The following is a 22676-nucleotide window of genomic DNA, read 5'->3' as shown; positions in this document are numbered from 1 at the left end:
AATACTGTAAGAGGCTGGATTCATACTGATTGATATGGTTCATTTCCACATTCATACAGTATATGTATCACATCACAAAACATCAAATCAAACAACAAAAGAAGTGAATCTAGTTAAGTAATACATAAATCATTGGCTACAACAGTGGGCTTTTGATATAATACCTACTAGAGTAGTGCACTGAAAAATGTAAGATTATAAGAGATTTGTTAAAATTATAAATATGCAGTTTGTAAACGTTACATATTTGTTTTATGTTTGCCCTATGAACATGGTTAAATCTTAGCAAATTATTTCAATCTTGAGAGATTTAAGTTCTACTAAGCTAAATCATGTTATAAATAAAGTTCTCGCCTCTTTTGGCACAAAGGAACGGTTGCTGTTGAATTTTAATATGCGCCATTTTTTCCCCCTCGCTTCTGTGAAAAAAACGAAGTGGATTTGGAGGACTCTGCATGGTGAGTATTACTAAAACCTATCAAATATCATAGAAGTAGTCTGATTTCACATAGTGTTTTAACAAATTTAGTATTTACAGGAAATTACGATAGTGTTTCAAGTTACAATAACTAAATACTTAGTCAATAACAGGATTAGAGGACTATGATATAAATGGCATTTAAGTGATACAACAAAATATGTAAATTCATAAACATTCACACACCTACATCTTGTATAAATACTACAGGATCTTAAAACACGAGAAAGAATAGGTCTGTTTTCAGCCTTCATTTTTCTTATGACATTTTTGAATGCATATATTCAGTGTACTATTAATGGTATGCATATTTTTATAGTCTAATTTTAATTCTTTTTGTGAATGTGCGTTCTGCAGGCAGAAAGTGAAACTCACAGCCAAGTATCATTTGAGGGGACAACAGTGGGAATATGCATTATTAAACACTGAGATGTGGCTAAACCAGATAATATTGGGATTGTATTCAAAGAAATTAGATTATGTTGCACTGGTTGTGCAGTGTAGATCGGCCTCAGATCTGTCCCTTCTAATGGATATGCCCTTTTAAAGAAGAGAGCTACATTTTCTTCCTAGTTCCAATTTATGTATGTATTTGTAAATTCATTCATTTTCTGTAAATTCATCCCATTCAGGGTCACAGTGGCTCTGGAGCCAACCCAGAATCAGCTTTTTGATTTTGTGAATATGAAGCACTTGCATGCATGTGCCTTTTTAATTTCTTATATTTTATGTGGCACAGCTTTTTGTACCTTTGAGGATTAATTAATGAATTCTCTTAATTCAATACTGTTATGATGGGAAGCAAGAAGTAGTTCCAGAGGATTTGCACACTTTTATGGGGCATTTATTCATTTCCAACAGGTGCTTTCAACTTGTAGTTTTCTGTTTTCATTGTAAGAGTAATGCTTTGTGGTTATGTAGTGTTGACAATGCGACTTTGTGTTTCTGTGCAGCATTCTCCGTTGATTTCATAATTTGTCAAAGCAGATGTTTTCAGCACATTCATTGTTATATTAGGTACCAGCACAAAGGTGCTATGAATACTATGCATTTTCTTGATGTTTTGGGGAAAAAAAGCCAGTGTTGTAGGTTAAAGATTAAGTTGGATCAAACAGGGATGTTCAAATGTTATTTAAATAAGACATCAGCTTCAGCATGTAAAAAAGGAATATGTCACAATATGTAATAGCTTTATAGGGTATTCCATTTAATCAATTTATACAATAGTGGTTTAAAAGATTGTAACTGACTATATTTAAAGCAAAGTCATGTTGATTTAACATAATTAACAAGAAACATTCATTCATTCTTCGAACAGTATTAAAATAGTACACTTAAAAATTTACTACTAGTATATTGAAATTAGTATACTTACTACATTAAGTATACTTGGGAAATATACATGAACTTAAATTTACTTGATAAAATGAACTTAAATATACTTTGTTTTTCTCAAGGGTTGTTAAAGCATATTTTGAGGACATCCAGTTTTGTTTTAGTACAGGGGAAATTATTTCATCATGGCAGCGATTGTAAATCCAGCCATTATACTTATTTCTAATTTCACCTTTAGTGTTTACAATGGCAATCAAGGTAGAAATTAGTGCCTCTAAGTCGGTAACTTAGACGGGGAGAGGTTGCATGACAGTATTCTGCTCCCCCCAATTAGGCACAATGATGTCCATGTATTTTTTTTTTTTTCGATAGAAGGAGAAATGATCCTTCTAAAAATCCATCCTAAACCTGGAAAGAAGTGCCAGAAGTAGCCAGGAACTCATTAGAGCTGAGGGATGTGATTGGCCAAGTGCAATGCGCAAGTGCAATGTGACAATGATGTCACAGTGTCATTAAACAGGGTGCAAAGGATTTTAGCATGTTTGTTGGACGGTAAACAGCTAGAGGTTAACAGCTGATGCCAGATATGGTGCTGTACACTGCAAATAAACAGATACTTCATTTCATAGAGTTAACAGTTCTATTTGAGGATGCAGTAGATGAAGCAATGGAAAGGAAGAAGCTGCAGTACGCAGACTTGGCGGCTGAGATGAGGGAATGAAGGTGGCAGGCACAGGTAAGATTGGTGGAAATAGGTGTTAGGGGATTTGTAGTTAAGTCTGCTACAGACTCCTTGCGCAGTTCGACATCAGGGGCCAGAAAATAAGGGCAGCTGTGAAGGAATTATTAGGTCTAGTCAGTGGTTATGGATAAGGAGAGCACAGTCCTCTTGGGGAAATGCACTGTAGAGGTGCTGTTGTGCTTGTTGGTTATAGAGAATGTAAAAATTACATGGAACTGGTGGCACTGAGCATGCATTTAATGGTGCCAGTAGGGCTAGGTATAGCCTTAGTCATTAGGGAGGATAGTGTGCATTCACGGTTGTTCAGGGTTAAGGAGTAAATTAGGAAAAAAGCTAGCTTGGAGGGGGTTGGTTCTGGGACCCCAGGCTTCACTGCTGAGATTTCCGGAGGTGTCGTGGGCTTAATTCAGTGAAACACAGACGAGGGGTGGTGAGCTCAAATAAGTAACCATAGTTGTTAAGGGAGGTAGTGTCGCAGTCACACAGCTCCAGGGGCCTGGAGGTTGTGGGTTCGATTCCCGCTCCGGGTGACTGTCTGTGAGGAGTTGGTGTGTTCTCCCCGTGACCGCGTGGGTTTCCTCCGGGTACTCCGGTTTCCTCCCACAGTCCAAAAACACACGTTGCAGGTGGATTGGCGACTCGAAAGTGTCCGTAGGTGTGAGTGTGTGAGTGAATGTGTGTGTGTCTGTGTTGCCCTGTGAAGGACTGGCGTCCCCTCCAGGGTGTATTCCCGCCTTGCGCTCGATGATTCCAGGTAGGCTCTGGACCCCCCGCGACCCTAAATTGGATAAGCGGTTACAGATAATGGATGGATAGTTGTTAAGGGAAGCTGATTGCTGAATGGTTCATAAACGGCCACAGCAACCTTAGGATTTAGGTGTAGAATATTTTTAGTCGTGGACAAAGTACACAAACCATGCTCTTGATTACACATGCTACTCAAGTGTAAAATATTGCTCCAGTAAAAGTAGAAGTCCTCGATTTAGATCTCCACTGTTTCAAAATTTCATGGCATCAACAAATCCAAAAAAAGTTGGGACAAGGCCATTTTTTACCACTGTGTTGCATCCCCCCTTCTTCTTACAACACTCAACAGACATCTGGGGACAGAGGAGACCAATTTCTCAAGTTTAGAAATAGGAATGCTCTCCCATTCATGTCTAATACAGGCCTCTAACTGTTCAATCGTCTTGGGCCTTCTTTGTCACACCTTCTTCTTTATGATGCGCCAAATGTTTTCTATAGGTGAAAGATCTGGACTGCAGGCTGGCCATTTCAGTACCCGGATCCTTCTCCTACGTAGCCATGATGTTGTGATTGCTGCAGAATGGTCTGGCATTATCTTGTTGAAAAATGCAGGATCTTCTCTGAAAGAGATGACATCTAGATGGGAGCATATGTTGTTCTAGAACCTGAAAATAGTTCTCTGTATTAATGGTGCCTTTCCAGAAATGCAAGCTGCCCATGCCACAAGCACTCATGCAACCCCATACCATCAGTGATGCAGGCTTCTGAACAGAGTGTTGATAACAACTTGGGTTATCCTTGTCCTCTCTGGTCCGGATGACATGGCGTCCCGGGGGTTCCATAAAGAACTTCAAATCGTGACTCATCTGACCACAGAACAGTCTCCCATTTTGCCACACTCCATTTTAAAAGACCCCTGGCCCAGTGTAAACATCTGAGCTTGTGGAGCTTGCTTAGAAATGGCTTCCTCTTTGCACTGTAGAGTTTCATCTGGCAACGGCGGATGGCACGGTGGATTGTGTTCACTGACAATGCTTTCTGGAAGTATTCCTGAGCCCATTCTGTTATTTCCTTGACAGTGGCATTCCTGTTTGAGGTGAAGTGACGTTTAAGGGCCCGGAGATCACGAGCATCAAGTAGAGTTTTACGGCCTTGACCCTTACGTACAGCAATTGTTCCAGATTCTCTGAATATTTTGATGATTTTATGCACGGTTGATGATGATAACGTAAAAGTCTTTGCTATTTTACGCTGGGTAACACCATTCTGGTATTGCTGCACTATCTTTCTGTGCAACGATGGTGGAATTGGTGATCCTCTTACCATCTTGGCTTCAGAGAGACACTGACACTCTGAGAAGCTCTTTTTATACCCAATCATGTTGTCAATTGACCTAATTAGTGTTAATTAGTGTTGGTCTTCCAGCTGTTCGTTATATGCTCAATTTCCTTTTTCCAGCCATTTATTGCTACTTGTCCCAACTTTTTGGGGATTTGTTGACACTGTGAAATTTTGAATCAACATATTTTTCCTCCAAAATGTTACATTTACTCAGATTAAACTTTTGTTCTGTCATCTATGTTCTATTACGAATAAAATATTGACATTTGTCATCTCCATATCATTGCATTCAATATCATTTTATTCACAATTTGTGTAGTGTCCCAACTTTTTTGGAATCTGGTTTGTACCTTCAAATGTACTTAAGCATCAAAAATTAAAAGTACCATGATTTATTATGTTTCTAATGTCCTATCACTTTTGTAGTAAGACTCATGCTTAGTCAATGCATTGTAGGTATAAAGACTCTTAGTTCACCGGACTTTTAATAGAATGTCCTTAATTATTCTGACACTGATGAGCACAACCGAAACAGCCAAACCAAAAGAGGTCGCTATGTCCTGGGTATTAAGCCCAATTTATGATTCCGTGTCAAACCTACACCACATGGCACCCATCGAACCAAACCCTACTTTGTAGCCTGACTTGCACCTCTCCAAAAATGTAATTAAACATGCACCACATCGACACAGACCACAATGACTGAGACTGGTCCGCAGTCATACGAACATAGATCAAGTTGAACTGAAGGATCCAAAATTATGAACTCCTCCACACAACAGCAGACAGCAGCAAATTTACCACCAGAGATTGGTATGGATGTCACAGAATGAATAAAAAAGGTAAGCAAAGAAAAAATATGGACGTCTCAAAAAATTAACTCGCAATGAACACACAGGAAAAATGTGCTTATCCTCCTCCAAAAGTGCAGTTTCTGCAGTGCTGAGCCAAATGTTTAATGAACCTGTAACTGATACTCACCCTCAGTCTGGAGTGAATAATTATATATACAGATCCGTAAACATGTAATAGGAATGAATAGTAGTCACTGCTGACTCTAAACGTTACAAATTTTGTTAATCTATAACGGTTCTAAGAACTGAAACAAGTGATTACTTACAATCTCAAATACAAACAGTTAAAATAGCAAGTCTGTTTTTCTTATTATTTAGTTATAGGCATAGAAACTTGAGGTTCGCTTGTTTTAGCGCTCCGACTGTATCCATCCATCTCCTGGCAACGGTGCCATGCGGAGAGCCAAGAGATGTGTTCAGACATGTTACGCACATAAACCAAAAAGAGCAGCAGATATTCATAATGTAATGGAGTAAAAAGTACAGTACAGTAACAGATTACATTTACTTCATTACTGTTCACCACTGGATATAATTTCATTTAAATGTTGCTAGATGTAGCTGGTTGCTGATCAGATCATAAATGGGACAACAGGAAGTTTTTGGCCTGTCCTGTCATATGTCTGTTTGCCCATAATTTAGCACATGGCTCTGTTTTCTTCTTGTTTCTGCCCTAGTCCTGCCTCAGTCTCATTAGTGTTTCCAGGTGTTCCTCATTTTGTCCTTTTGTATTTATACTACTTTGTTTGCAGTGCTCCCTGGTCTGGCCTTTGGGGTGTAGATGTGTGTTTCCATGTCTCTGTGTTGCTTAGTTTACCCATGTCTACCCCATTTCATTGCTGTTTCCTGTCTGTCCTTGGCTAGTCATTTTTAGTTTTTCTAGTTTGCTTGTGTTTTTGTTATAGTTTTGTTTTGTTCTGTGTAATACATCATTCCTTGTGTGTTTGTCCACCTCCTCATCTTCCCTGCCCAGCCATGACCTCAGGGCATAGGAGGTGAGGCTAATGAGGCACACTTCATGAGGATCCTTGGTCAAGGGACTCATGGAATTTCCTCATGAATGCACCCATTGGACCTCCCGAACTCTCAACAGGTCCAGCACCTGTTCCTCGAGCAATCCCAACATGTGACCGTGGATGTCAATGCAGGGCCTCCTGCTTCCACGGACGTCATTGCAGGACTGCTTGCTGCTCCTGCTCCAGTGAACAAGGCTCCCGTCGCTCCTGCTCAAGTAAACACGGTGGCCACCACTCCTGCTCCTGTGCTGTCCCTCGCTGTCCCTGTGCTGGCAATGACGCTTGCTGCTTCAGTTACTGTGATGACGGCAACCACTGCTGCTTCTGTCCCTGTGCCGGTGGCATCTCCCAGCCGCTTCTATTCCCATGATGTTGGTGGTCCCACCTGCTTCTGTTCCCATGATGTCGGTGGTCCCAGCCGCTGCTGCTCCAGAGACTGCGGCAACCTCTGTTCCTGTGACTGTGGCTTCTGCTGCTTCTGTTCGTGAGTCAGCCCTGTGGATTTCAAGGCTGACATACAAAACTGTGCCCAGGCTGGCCTCTCGGACTTTGCCACAGACTTACGCCAGTCCTGGGCACTCGCACATGTTTGTGTCTGTACCTGTTAATGTCCTGGTCCCTGTTCCCCTGCCTCGTCCAGTCCAGGCTCAGTTCCAATCCAGTGTTCAGTCTCCTGTCCTGTCCCAAGTCCAGTCCCCATTTCAGTCTAGGATTTTGTCCTCAGTTCTGTCTTCTGTTTACATTCCTGTTTTTTCCCCAGTGCAGTCTAATGTTTCTACTTCTCTCCTGTTCCCTGTCCAGTCACCTAGCTCCTCTCCTGTTTCCAGTCCAGTCCTGTCTCAGTTCCAGTCACCTGTACAAGGGTCTCCTGTACAATCCCGTTTCTTCTCCTGTTGGTCTCTTCTGTCAGTCGTCTGTCTTGTCTCCATTTCAGTCCTGCCTCAGTCTCATTAGTGATTCCAGGTGTTCTTCGTTTGTCCTGTGTATTTATACCGCTTTGTTTGCAGTGTGAGTGTGTGTGAGTTTCAGAGGATGTCTCTTAGTTTACCCATGTCTACCCCAGTTCACGGCTGATTTCTGTCTGTCCTTGTCTAGTCCTGTTTATTTTTTCTCATTTGCTCGTGTTTGTTTTGTTATAGTTTTTTTTGTTCTGTGTAATAAATCATTCTTTGCATGTATGTCCGCCTCCTTGTCTTCCCTGCCCAGCCGTGACAGTAGGAAGAAAATGGGAGATTTTGCATCTTATCCTGTATATGATTATAATAATTAAGAAAACAATCATAGATGTTCCATTTAAGTCAGATTTTATAGGTAGGAAATTAATTTGTCATAAAGATGTGAATGTCCTGTAGATGAGTAAGACCAATTATAGGGTAACAAACACCACACAGATACAACTAACCAGCTAACAACCTTCATGTCAGAAACAGTACAGGCTGAATTGTGAGCTGAAATTTGTAGAAAAATATAATTTTTCTATTAAGTCAGAAATTGCAATAAAATATGCACACAGATGAATCAGGCCTAAAAGTCAAGTACTATAGTAACAAGGCAGTTATAATAAAAGACAGGCCTTCTGCATGTTTATATATATATATATATATATATATATATATATATATATATATATATATATATATGGCCTCCAGATATGGTTGCTTGTCACATTATTGGCTCAGTCTTGTTTCTCCGCCTCCAGTGAAGTCATAATATTACTATCATGCAGGAATTTATTCAATCACAATTGACTATTTATATGACCTAATTTTTAAAAGTACTTTTGCAATTATTCATTCATTCATTATCTGTAACTGCTTATCCAGTTCAGGGTCGCGGTGGGTCCAGAGCCTACCTGGAATCATTGGGCGCAAGGCAGGAATACACCCTGGAGGGGGCGCCAGTCCTTCACAGGGCAACACAGACACACACACTCACACCTTCGGACACTTTTGAGTTGCCAATCCACCTACCGACGTGTGTTTTTGGACTGTGGGAGGAAACCGGAGCTTTTGCAATTATTAAAGTGTGAAATAAACTTAAACATATTAGGCAGGCATTATGAGATGTGTATTGCAGATTTAACTAAATAAAATGTTCTATTTTATTTATGCAAATCTTTGCCTAATGATTAATATATTTTAAACATAATATTTTTCAATGTAGTACAGAACATGTATATTAGGTGTAGTTTCCACGCCATACCCCTCTGTGGAAGACAGCTAAATTTTCTTGGACCAGCCTGATTTTCCATTACAATGCTAACAAATCTGCAAAAGAATGTTATATAATATAGTACAATAATATAGTAAAGATAATAAAGATAGTAAAGCTAAGTAAAGACTAATATAGTAAAAAGAAAATTCGTAGCACTCACAAATTAACAATAAAACTTTTTCTATAAAGTAACTCCAAAATATCTTTTCTTGCATCATTATTTTTAAGAATGTAATCATGTCCTTAACCTCACACTAAAACTTAACTCAAACCTTAATTTGTTGTTAACATTACTTATTAAATATTGACATTGAAATTGTGAGATTATTAACACAGTCATACGGTAAATGATACAGTTAAAGAAACGTAATTATATGTATTATAATTTACAATTCACTGGATGTACATCAGCAGCCTTCAGAGGCTGTCAACTGTCACCTCCTAAAACAATGTGGTGAGAGTATGTCTTGTCTGTAAGAAACAGAAAAATTTCTCCAGTGCAGCTAGTTGGTGAGCACATGTGAACTTGCATCAAGTACAACTGATAAACTTCCTGTGTTAACTGACAGTGTTCACAAGCCATGCTATATGCGAACACTCTAAAAGTGTCAGGAAACAAAAACAAGGCTGCAGATCTTGCTCAAAGCAACAGGGACATGCTAAAAAGAAACAGCATATACATCATAAACATCATAAAAAATTTTTTTAAATGAAACTTTTATTTAAAGACATGAAATGATGAGTATTAGGTTAGAATCAAATTAGAATCAAATAAATGTAAGTTTTCTCAGATATGAAATCAGCTGCAGCCAAAACAGACACACATCTCAAGCAAACAGAAAAAGAGCAGACTAGCAAAAACGTATTCACTACATCATTGTGGATGTATGATATAAGCATTTGAAAAATACACCATGTCTTTTACACACAGTGTTTTACACTGACAAACTGTAGCACTGTCTCCCATTATCCATTCTGTCAGAGTGTTGTCTACGGATTATTTCAGGGCAGTACACAAACCTGGCTCTTGAGAATGTCAAGGCTTTTGACCTCAAATACAGTGCAAAATAGGCATGGGCGAGTTCACAATAGATATGTTCAATAGCTGAATTTTAGATGCGCTTTAGTATTCTAGGCATTGCTGTTGATATAGAGCAGAAAATTCTGAAAAATAATCCATTAGTCACTTACACATTTTAGAGTCACTGCTTAAATGTATTCCAGGAATGCCCCAGTGTACACAGCAATGTAAAAATATTTGTGATGCAAGCCCTTGAACAACCTCAAACTTATTAGACAGCAAATTATTACACCTCTTGCAAGTTTTGTTTCATGCTCCAGTTTCTGGGTCTGTATTGATGGGTTCATCCTTCTCCCTGCCTCAATCTCTGTATCATAATATCTAAACACAAATTCTTTCTTCCTTTCTCTTGGAATGGAGGACAGATACTGTTTGTGGTCCATCCCAGGAATCTGACACACTAGCAAAACATGCTTCACAGCAACTTAGATCCTTAACCTCCCTCTTACACCCAGCAACCTGACAACATAAAGTCAAAGAATCAGCATGAACCCTTGACCAAAGGACTACGAAGCTGAAATTAGTATTCATAAAAACCTGTAAAGCTGGTAATAGACTTGTGACCACAATATGTACTATGTAGCAATGATACCTATCCAAAATATAAATAAAACAATTTATTAAATTAATTAATAACATGTAAAAATACTGTATATTCTTACTTAATATCAATAATAAAAAAACATGTATTAAATACAGTACTGTTTGTCTTCTGTTTCTTTAAAAATAACTAATTCACCGAGGCGCTACAATGTCCAAAGGGCATTACATCGATTTTGTAGTGAACGCTGTGTTGTTGATGGTGGAGTGAGGTTAACCAGTGGAACACTCAGTAACCCGCAGCCCTGTGGTTTTCAGATTCAGCCACGAGATTTCAGTACACCATTGACACAGCAGAACAATCGTGAATTGCCGTTTTGCTTATACTTCTCCATCTTGTTCATAAGTTATGTACAGAGTGCAGGCAGGGAAGACTAGACAAAACATGAGCAATCAACTTCTGGTTTCATATTGTCAGTTCTATGAGTTTTGACAGCCAATGCAAATTTCAAAACCAGAGATACTGAAAATATTGATAAATTTAACTAGAATAAGAATGACTCACCCCTGGTGAAACAAGCCTGATAAGATGAGAAGCTCTCAAAGATGCTGTTTGAGGCCATGCTGAGGGGCTGTTTCTTGAAAACACTGTCCTCCTCTTCACTAGAGTCCAGTGCCTCCAACTTGACCTGGCTCCTAATTTTGAACGCTACTGTGCTCTGCCCTGCAAAAGAGCAAACAGTAAAGCTTATAATGAGATGTCAGAAGATGTGCATGGTCAAAGCATTAGTCACAAACAAATCAGCCCCAAATCTGAATAAAATTCCAGGGCTACACACCCAGACCCTCAACTCCATGATCATCCAGATCTGCTCCAGTTGTGATGGTGGGGCAGTTGTGTCCTTGCGTGTTGTGCATGGTTGAGAAACACTGCAGATAGTGATCGGCGGTCAGACTGCGGTCGACTGATGCTTACCCTTGTGCAAAAGAGAAGAAGCAGAAATGTGTCGCTGTGGTTTTTCTCTCTCTCTGTTTTTTTTTCTTTAATCCGGGTGATTCACACTGACATCGACACGTATACTCAGCACCCTCCTTCATTCAGTTTCTCTCTTTCTATCTGCTAGTTCCCTCTGGTCTATCTTTATCTCACTTTTCTCCAGGGCTTAGAGAGACATGACTGGTCACAGTTTTGGTTTGTGGTTGTGGGGGCCCACAGAAAGCTTCTCCCAAGGCAGACGACAAGTTTAACTCTTCCCTTCTATTGGAAAAAAAACCTAACCTTTACAGCTCAAGCCCCATTGGACACTATGATCACATGGTCCACTGGGGTGCAAATTTTCATTCTGAGTTTTTGTTTAGACATATCCTTTTGTATAACTAGGCATCATTGTGTGACATCAGTTGAAGCATAAATAGGTGAGATCCTGTTTAGGTGTGTGTGTGTGTGTGTGTGTGAGAGAGAGAGAGAGAGAGAGAGAGAGTGAGAGAGTGTCAGTGAATAGTCAGAGAGAAGTGAGCCACTGCACACAAAGTCTAACCATGCAAATCTCTCTCCAGGAGAGCACACAATTAGCCCAGTGTCTGTGGTATCGTTTGACCACTTCAGCTTGTCTGAATTTACATGTCATCTTTTCATATCTGTACCATCTCTACTTATTTTGCAAGAGAAAAGAGTATGTTTACTTACAGTAATACTGTCTAAACAGGACCAGACACTTGTTTATGAGGGGAAAAGTTTTAGCATTTTGCCGAAACTACTGTTTAAAATATAGTTGTGAAAAAATGCTACAGAAGGGAAAGTAAATAACTAATTCAAAACTAACTAACTAATAGCTAACTAATTGTACATTCATTTTGTTTATTCCACTTGACATTAAATATATTTCCAATGCAAAAGACAACTACTGTTTTGAAATGCCAAATACCTTTTTGAGTGTTGGATATTGACAACCCTATTTGCTCTTGTACGTGACTTACACTTTTAGTCTCAGTTTTTACGCGGGTTTATTCACAGGTGTCCAGTGCCTATGAGTATTGACCCTATACAATCAGCGTCCATCTTGAGACAAAATTTGCCATTGTGCATGATTCATTTTGTGCAAATAATACCACATTTGGAATGCTCTCCTGAAAGGGAAAAAACCCTCAAAGCCCATTATATCACCCTCAAACACCTGTGTCCACTCCCAGCCCCTACCCCCCTTCCTGTAACGTACCCTCACAACACCTCCAGCTGCACCACACCTCCAGCACATGCCAAACACACCCACATCTGTGCTCACTTTTCCACACAGCAGTTTGGGGATTGGGCTCACGTTTGTTGGGGCAGAGTGTGGCGGTTCGCATCAGCGTGCATGGCCAGCTGCTACTCCACCCATGCTAGACTCAGGTTTCAAGCCGAGACGCAGACACACTCCGGGGCAAAACACTGGCATTCATAAATGCAAGATTTATTGGGGTGTAACTATTAGAAGTAAAAAGTTATTACTGCATTTTACCATATTCTTAAATATGATTATGTATTAATTACACAGTAACACAATGGATTACATTTACATTCAATGCATACATTGTGCCCACAGTAATATTTGTATATTAGATATTTATCATGATATACCTCTTAACACAAATATGTACTGAAAAACACTCAATCATTAGAGTTTATTTGCATGTTTTGAGTTGCAAACAAAGTACAAAAACAGTAATAATAACAAAATAATTCATATAAATGGATGTCATGGATTTGTATTGGTCAACAATATAGTGTCATCATTTCATTTGTATTAGAGTTAAAGCTAAAAAATATTGCTCATAATCCATTTCCATGTGTCACATGTTTCTTTTTGTAGTCTTGGTTTGGCTCGTCCTTCTTATTCTCATTAAGGTTTTGGACATAGACCTAAAGCTGCTTTGTGTGAGTGCAACTTATGTACAAAAAAGCTACTATGCAGATAAAACTGGAAGGAAAGGATTCCATTTCTAGAAACATCCTGTGCATATTGCCCATCATACTATAATAGTGTGTTTTAATGTAAATGCAATAAGATGAGATACATTGATTAACTTCATTAATATGGGGACAGCAGTATTATTACTTATTACATGCCAGTGTTTGTGCTGTCCCAAGAAACCAACCAAAGAATATCTGGTCAGAACTGTTGTTTATTTTTTTCAGTAACAGATGAGCTAGTGCCAGTAGTTAAAACCTAGCAATAGGTTTTATTGCCTAAATAGTTAATAGCGGGGAAAAAAAAGAAGGAAAAAAAGGATTTTTGTGTGTTTCTTCCCAGTGTGCGTATTTTAATCAAACTGGGATATTTTTATGGTTTCTTTAAGCTTCTCTTTATGCATTATGTCTCAATTTGGCTTAAAAGAGAAAGTGAAAACAGCACATACTCAAGATCCTCAAGAGATCCAATAGAATCATGCACATTACTAAAGATAATTATGTTTCTTTTCAAAACAAAATAAATATTAAAAAAAACCCATTGAAATATTATTTGAAGATTCTTACACCCATGGTCCTGGTCATAATGGAATAAAATTGCCAAGGTCATAACAGTCATTTATAAGCATATAGCATGTGAACACTGAGTTATTGACATTGATGTTTTTAAAGGATATATGGGCATGATCTGTGTGACCATGACAAAAGCCAAATTTAAAAAGCTACAAGACTAGGTGAGAGCATCTCCATAATGAAAGGCATTGTAGGGTGTTTCCCAAATGCATTGGCTAAAGTAAGAACAACCCGTGAACCAGTGACATGGTCATGGACCAACAAGGATCAACAATTCACAAGGAGAGTGTAGGCTAGCCCGCCTGGTCTGATCCCACCAAAGAGCTAAAATAGCACTAATTAAAAAAAAAAAAATGTTAATGTTGTAGTGCATTGTAACTTGCTGTGTATAGAACTCTCTAACTGTAGTCCAGCGAGAATACTCATGCTGACCGTGGTCAATAGCCAAAAGCACCTACATTGGCCACAGAGAGCTTCAGAACTCAGGCCATGTAAGAATCATGTTTTCCTCACAACCCCATTTGCAAATATGTTGGGACACTAAACAAAATGTAAATAAAAACAAAATACAGTGATGTGCAAATTATTTAAGTCATATATTTAATTGAAAATAGAACGAACAACATACTTCCAATGTTGAAACTGGGAAATAGTTTTCTGAAAACTATTTGCCCATTTTGGATTTAATGCTGCCTGTACCACGTCCCAAAAAGAGTTGGGACAGGTAACAAAAATATTATTTAATGCTTTGGTTTAAAAAGACTCAGAGTCTTAGAGTTACTTTTAAGCAGTTCTCAACGTTTTTGGCCAAGTACCACCCATTATCAAACCAAAACCAAAGTACCATATATGATTTTTACCACAGAATCATGGGTGCCCCTGGTTTTTTCTCTGTTCCCAGGGCATAAGGCAAAACCTTGCTTTAATTTTTGCATGCTTTTGTTGCTTTTTTTATACTTGAAATTTTCAAGCTTTACACAAAATTATCTAAAATAATTACTAAAAAATTATAGAGAGAATATAAATCGCTAGGCCTCAACTGAATGTTTTAAACACAATTATACATTCATGAGAAAATTTGCTGCAATATTGATGACATTTTGAAAAATTTTTTAAATGAGAATAGGTTAATATAATATTAGTTATGTGCTTTAGGTGAAAACAGAGTGGCGCTCAGCAGGTGAACGAGGTGCGGCACTGAGTTAATCTGTGTTTTAGGACTCTAATGATGTGAATAACGGCCATGTTTTCCTTCAGCTGAATGTTTTTTTCTGTTTTGTCTAAATGTGTACACATTTCTTGCTTAGATTCTATCTATATTTGCCTCTGGAGTGCATTGCACTTTTTATAATAAAATCCAAATTGCTCACGTCTGTCTCTATCCTTTGCTTACGTTCAGTAAGCAACTGAAACTGGACTTTCTTTAAACAGAACTCTCAAAAAACCAGGGGATCCCTCAATGAAAAAAAGAAGCGGGGAAATGCTGCCCCCACCCTCCCAACTTCCCTTACAGATGCAATCAACTATGGTGTATGCATAGCATGTTGTATTTTTCTGCAACAAAAATGAATTTCATTGGTGCATAAACATAGCACATTTTTTGAGGTGATTTGGCGTACCACTTCTTGCTGCTTCATGTACCACTAGTGGTACATGTACCACAGTTGAAGAACCACTGCTTTAAAGAGTCTTTAAAGTAAATATAGGGAGTGTTCTGGTTTCAGAAATTAGTGTTTTGTTTCTAAGTAGTTTTAGTGTATCTGTTCCTTTAAATGACAATTATTTGGTTGTCATGGTAACTCCCCTTTGACCTGTGGTGAAGCCATTTTTATGCCATCACACTGTGTAGCTGCATGGCTCTAAACATATCTACAGCCATCCTTCCTTGTAATCACTTGTAGAAGAATTGTCTGTAACTAGGTGTATTAATACCATACAGATCTCTTATGCTTTGCCTATATTTGTGACTGGTTGCAAATATTTTAAGGATTATTTAAGCATTGTTGCTTCTCTAGTGATTAGCCCAGTGGCTAGCTGCACAATCCTATAAGCAAACTACATGGTTTAAGTTGCTGTGTTTTTCTTTTGTACTGAAATGTAAACATATGGTCATGTACTAAGTACAAACTGTAATGCAATATATTTTGTTTGTTTCAGTTTTACTCTTTTTCCAATGCAGTGACCAGTGAACTGGTGGTGTACAATAATCGCATCATTCATTTCTGAGACTGATTGGACGGCGTTATCCATCTGCCTAGCTTAAAGCCCCTGGGAAAACATTTTGAAAATTTGAGGGGTTTTTCATAATCCTAAACTTGAGTGTTATGTGAAACGTTCAAGTTTAAATAAAAAACACAAAACAGAAATATGATGAATCGCTCCTCAAAAATGACCAGTACTGCTGTCCTCTCGATGTAGAAAGGGTTGTCCAAAATGTGTGTAATTCTTATGTCACTGTTACCCTGACCAATCACAAGGCTAACATAGCCACGCCTCCTCTGAGTTGAAGAGACTGGTGAGCTAAAGCTTGGGAGCCATTAGTAAATGAGCTAGCTATCCAGCTATTCCCCCATCTATGGGGAGGGAATGAAAGACATAAACAGAGCAGCAGAACACAAAACAGTACAGAACCAGTCTGAATGGATTAAGTGGGAATGGAATGGCACCAGCATGCACTATCGAAAGAATGCAAGCAGACATGGAGGTGCTACCCTCTGGACAATGTTCTGCTGGAAAAACTGACACTGATACACTGCTCCTACCTGAAAATTGTTAAAGACCAGGTAAACTGCTTCACGGCAGTGATATTCATTAATGACAGTGGGCTCTTTCGGAAAAAAATGCTCCCTAACACACTTAAAAGATCTGCTGCTAATATCTTGGTGCTAGACATCACTGGACATAAGACAGCACAAGGGTGATGTACACAATACTAGCCAGCCATTTTTTAAATTGTAGTTGATTGATGTATATCCTTACTATTAGAACGGAACGTATATATACATTTTTCCCTATTTTAATATGCTGAGGTGTTTCCTTTAATTGAATAATTACTATTAATTATATGTTTGCCCTTTGTGCTTATTCTAAATGTATCTAGACATTGACATGGAATTTACTATGAATTTATCGATTGGATTATTGAATGAAAATATGAGGACTTTACGACCACAGTAAACTGCTAACTTCTGAAGACACAATATGGAAAACTGTCCAGCTGCAGTTTCCGGGTATATTCTGGTTTTAAGGTCAGACAGGGTAAAATGTCAGCCTACAGTGCTTCTGTCTGGATGGCCAAAGTATTACTGGGAGTGTGTGAATAAGTCATATAAAAGTTTTTTGGATTTTAATAAATATTAATGCCTTAGAGTAACTGGGTTACAAGATGAGCTTGGCCTACCTGCTTGGTCTACCATGCTTCTCAAAGAAGAAGACAGTAAAATAGGACAAAAGTGCATCTGGTAGAGACTCGTTCAATATATGGGACACAGCTGTATAAAAGAACAGACATCCCTGCTGTGTTCCCACGACAACTTGCTGTGTTTTGGTGCTCCATTTTCCCTTCCATCAGAAGACACTTGTTTTTTTTATCGGACAGTTGATAAAGATACATTCATGCAATACATATGGTACTAGGTTTACAACATATTTTTCTGTTAAAAATATGTTAAGAATCAGACAATCACACTGTGATTCCCAATTTGTCCCAATTCATTCCCAAGACTTATTCAGACAGACAAGTCTAATTTTGCAAAATATTCAACTTGAACAGGAATCTCTGGAGTCATAATGGCAGAAAGCCACATGAAATCTCACAAGTCACACTGAATTGGGTGAATTCAAAACCTTCTTTTCTTTGACGTATGCTCTTGATGGAGCTACATCAAATGTGACTAGTGTTTTTTGACAAAAACATTGCATAAATGTAGTATGAACTTTTCTTTGTTTACCTATAAATGACATACAGTGGACACTCTTGTTCAGAGCAAATTAACTTTTAAAATCATATTACAGATGTAAGCTAATGTTGTGCTAAATGTTGTCTGTATCTGACAATTACACCTCAGTTTGCTGTGCTATGCCAGCTGTAACAACAAAAATCTATAAAAACACAAAGTACTGCAAAAAGTTTTAGAACAACTTATTCTAAAAAACATATACTTATAGATACTTATAGTGAACAAATTCTTTTCTTATATTTTATTACATTCATCGATAAATATGTAAGAGTCTCCATTTAAACATGGAAAACAAAAATATACAATATTATGTGGAATGGTTGATTATGGGGTAGATGCTAAAATAAATTTTTCTTTGTTTAAAAAAGAGGCCAGAGACTTCAACAAAATATGTTTAGATATTTTTATAGATTGTAGATATATAATATATCATATGTCATATTTATTATTAGAATTATACATATTAGAATTATTTATTTTAAATTGTTGAGTAACCAAATTGTAGGAAAACAAAAAAATAAATAAAAATAAAAAAATGGAGAAAATAAAGGAGAGAGGGACAGCAAAAGGAAAGGGTTATGGGGAGGTTCAGCATTGAGAGAACTTTATGGGAGGGAGAGCCGGACAGCACCTGCTGAGATTCTCATGTGTGTGGGAGGATGATTCAGGAAATTGTGTGTGTGTGTGTGTGTGTGTGCGCGTGTGTGCACGCCAGACAGAACAGCAAACTGTGAGAATTCCCCTCCTGGACCCTGTTCCTGTCAATATACTAAGATATTGTAAGCCTTTTCCATGAGAAAAGCCAGAGTGTGGGGAAATCTTATGTAGTGAATGTGTATGAATATTTGAGAGCTTAAATGTGGATTGAAATATTTGTGATTTCCTCACTCTCTGAACTCCATACAGATTATTTATGAAGACATAATATCTACTGGAATATTAGTCCCTTCCATCCTGTCCCCAAGTAGCATAGGTACCATGTCTATTACAAAATCCAAAGATTTTTGCAGTCAGCAGTTTTCTCCAGTGATAGATAGATAGATAGACAGACAGGTACTAAGATATATAGATACTAAAACCAAAGAGTAGAAACAGAAGGGTAACATTTTGTTAATGACACTAACCAAAATTAATCCATGATAAAAAAATAAAATAAAATAAACCAGTCAACATAATAATATAATATAATACATTTTTATTTGAAAGCGCCTTTCAAGAGACCCAAGGACACTGTACCATAGATAATAAAAAAAAAATTAAAAAAGTAAATAAAAGGTAAATGCACATACAAACATAAATAACTATAGAGACATATACATAGTATCATCCATATGCTAATTTAAAAAGATGAGTTTTGAGTCTTCTACAAAACATCTACAGATGAACAAGCTCGCAGTTCATCAGGAAGACTATTCCACAGCTTTGGACCCGCAACACAAAATGCTCTATTTCCAATGGTGCTTAGCTTAAAATGTGGGACCTCAAGCAAATGGAGGCTTGAGGAGCGAAGAGTACGTACTGGAGAGTATGGTTGAAGTAAACTACTTAGGTAAGACGGGGCAAGGTCAAGCAAGGATTTAAACCCCAACACAAGCAATTTGTACTGTATACGAAACTTCACTGGAAGCCAATGAAGATGACTTAGGACTGGAGTAATATGCTCCCAAGATCTTGTATGGGTCAGCACCCTAGCAGCAGAATTCTGCACACACTGCAACCTGCTCAAAGCCCGAGCAGGGAGGCCACACAACAGAGCATTGCAGTAGTCATGTCTGGAAGTTACATAATAGCATAGTAATGAAATAAAAGATGACCCCATAATAATGATGCAATTATTATTGTAATATAATAAATAAAATATAAATAAACAAAACGCTATGTACAAAACAGCATTTTGGGATTCTGTCATTTTGTAGTGGTGTCCAAAAACAAGAGAACAATTTTCAGTGAACTTAAATATACCTAAAATTCAATAAGCAGTGTACAGCTGATGTATTACAGAACTTGCACACGTAATTAGCATTCAGAATTCACATTAACGCACAGCCATCATAATCAGGGTTCGAATTACGGGGGGAAATGGTGCACTTGAACCCCTCCAAAAGAAGGTAAAAGCAATAGTTTGGTGGGGGTGTGTTTCAAAACATTTCCTTCTTACCTATAATGTTAAATATTACAATACATTTATACATCCATGTCTGGATAAATCTTGGAATATGGTTTCAAACACCCCTACACTGAACCTTACCATTCCTTGTTAAGTTTTACCTGCCTCACACATATTAATGGTCACGTGGGTTACTTCCTCATTAAGATAGCACCTGCACAATTCAGAAAAGGCATATGTGTAAGTAGTTATCTAGCTTTTTAAAAACACTATAGCCTTCAATAAATAACTCATATGAAGATGGTCAATTTTACAGTTCCACCTTAAATGCTGCAGTGGTGACACACAGGTTTCAGGCTGAAGGCCTGTCAGCATTTAATGTGGAACAGAACATTCAAATATGAAGCCAGGCTTATTTATGTGGACTGTTTGTATTTTATGCACAACATAAGCAGAAATATATAAAACTCATCAAGAACTTAACATCTACTACAAGCTCAATATATAATGTATGCACCATTTTAAGACGGAAGGGAAAGTTTTAACAAGAACCTTAAAATTTAATAATCTTGTGGCTGTGGTAGGTAGGTATTAGTTGCTGCTGTGAGTAGTTCTACAGTAAACACAAATATTACTGCAGTGAATCAGTACACTGTTTTACAAACTTGAAGTACATGGCTGAGGAACACTGGTTAAAATGCTCTTTCACTTAATGTGGTTTACTAAAAGAGAGTTTACTTTGGAGACAAACAATTGCCAGGTTTATATAAAAAGGCATTCCTCCCCTTTACATTTCACATTGTAGATGCTTTATTGGTCCCAGTATTAATGGATGAGATAGTACAAAGCCTAACAACTTACAATTTCAGGGCAAGAAAACAGCTGACACACACAAAACCAACAAAAGCTAAACCAAAATAACCACTAAAGAGTAAACATGGGGAGTATCTCCACCATGATTCCCAGCCATGCTAATATCTGGCAACTGCTACACACCCCACCTTAAGGGCTTAATGTCCTATAGGTCCAAAGCACTCACAACAAAAATGATCCAGTCTGTGTATGGAGACTATGGATGTCCCATCCAGTTTTAAAGGCCTTGGCCACCTGCCTCTGTGGCTCAGAGTCCATCCAGCACAGCCTCTGATGCAGCCACCCAAGTGCCCTGTAAAGCTTAGTGTCTGTTTCCTGGACACAGCAAATTTAACACTGCTTATGGCCTCCAGCCCCATGTTTCTCTGGGCCACTATAACAGCAATGCATCCCTCAGCATTTCAATAGACACAAAATAATAATGACCATAAAATACAAATGTATACAGTACAGTTAAAAGCTTCAGTCTTTTTCTGTAATCTCATCAAATCATTCATTCATTCATTCATTGTCTGAAATTGCTTATCCAATTCAGGGTCGTGGTGGGTCCGGAGCCCACCCAGAATCACTGGGCGCAAGGCGGGAACACACCCTGGAGGAGGCGCCAGTCCTTCACAGGGCAATCATCAAAATCAAAAGTCATATATTTAGTAGATATATGTCATGGTTATGTGACAGGGAGGAACCAACTTCAATAAATATAATAATAGACCACAGTGCCTGTTAGCAGATTTTGTCATTATATTAAGGTGATTGATTGAAACTATTATTTGAAAGTTCTAGGATTAATTTAATGCTGGAATTAGCATTAGACTGCAGAATTGTGGAGGTAAAAGTAATCTAGCACATATAGGCCTGATGTTTTTTCAAAATACATCTAAGATACATACTGGTTACATTAGTAATAAAAGGAATAGTTGATTAATAAGATTCAACTTTCATATTGTGCAATAATTTGGTAAAAGTTTTCTGCTGCAAAGACTCCCTACATTAGATCACTTTCAAATGGAAAGTACATAAGAAAAATATTTTGTCTGACTACCTGTATGACTTGAGTAGTGCACAGAAGTGTGGGTTTTCTTTTGAACTTTTCCACAGGATATAAAAAATGCTTATATTTTGTGATTCATAATCACATATATTGAAATCACCATAATACTTTCAAATTCATTTTTTTTACAGTGAAAAGCACATACACATTCCACACCCCCACACCACACACATCTGCTTCAGAATGAAAAATGAGGCAAAGGGCATCTTAGTCAGGCTCTGAAGTATGTAAAAAAGGTGGGGATTTTCCTGATCACTCTGTGGGTGTAGTATGTGTGATAGCTCTAATATGGGAGGGATTAAATGAGTGTCCTGACAACTATAATAATAAGCAGTGCATTAAAATAAGGAAATTATATGTATATGTTGTAAAAAAGCAGTACCCACAAATAAGCAATGCATTCATTTTATGTGTTTAACCATTTTACATGTGTTTAACTATTACTATCCAATGCATAGTTCTAATAGTATGTATTTGTATCTGTTTTTTTTCACTGTATGTAAATTGCACTTAAATTCCCTTGAAATTACAGTCCCTGAGTTGCAGGGTGAGAAATTATGGAGAGGGCAAGAAAGGGCATGATGACATGGCATGAGTTGTCAGAATTTTAAAAGTAACCAGTGTTTCTCTGCTGGGGGTCAAATGACTTCCTGGCAGAGTGCATCATACAGACTTTAAACAACAGTCAGGTTTAAAGCACTTAGCCTGGGATACTACATGGTTTATGTGCACATCATCTTGTTGTGCAGTACAAATATGTTTGAACAGCAAATGGTCTGCTTTTGTGACACAAAACTCATAATGCCTTTCTGCTCCTT

General features: G+C 37.9%; 1 protein-coding gene across 1 annotated transcript in view; it reads right to left on the bottom strand.

The window, feature by feature from the left end:
- Positions 1-11493, bottom strand: part of runx1 (RUNX family transcription factor 1) — a 70239-nt gene extending 58746 nt beyond the window's left edge. The window contains exons 1-2 of the mRNA XM_066657385.1: positions 11188-11493; positions 10914-11072 (exon numbers count right to left, since the gene is read on the bottom strand). Coding sequence (XP_066513482.1) covers positions 10914-11072; positions 11188-11266 — 238 coding nt within the window. The 5' untranslated portion in view covers positions 11267-11493. The remainder of the gene's footprint in view (positions 1-10913; positions 11073-11187) is intronic.
- Between the last annotated feature and the right edge of the window lie 11183 nt (positions 11494-22676).

Source organism: Hoplias malabaricus, chromosome 2, assembly GCF_029633855.1.
Source record: "Hoplias malabaricus isolate fHopMal1 chromosome 2, fHopMal1.hap1, whole genome shotgun sequence".
Taxonomy (NCBI): domain Eukaryota; kingdom Metazoa; phylum Chordata; class Actinopteri; order Characiformes; family Erythrinidae; genus Hoplias; species Hoplias malabaricus.
This window is presented reverse-complemented; position numbering and strand designations above follow the sequence as displayed.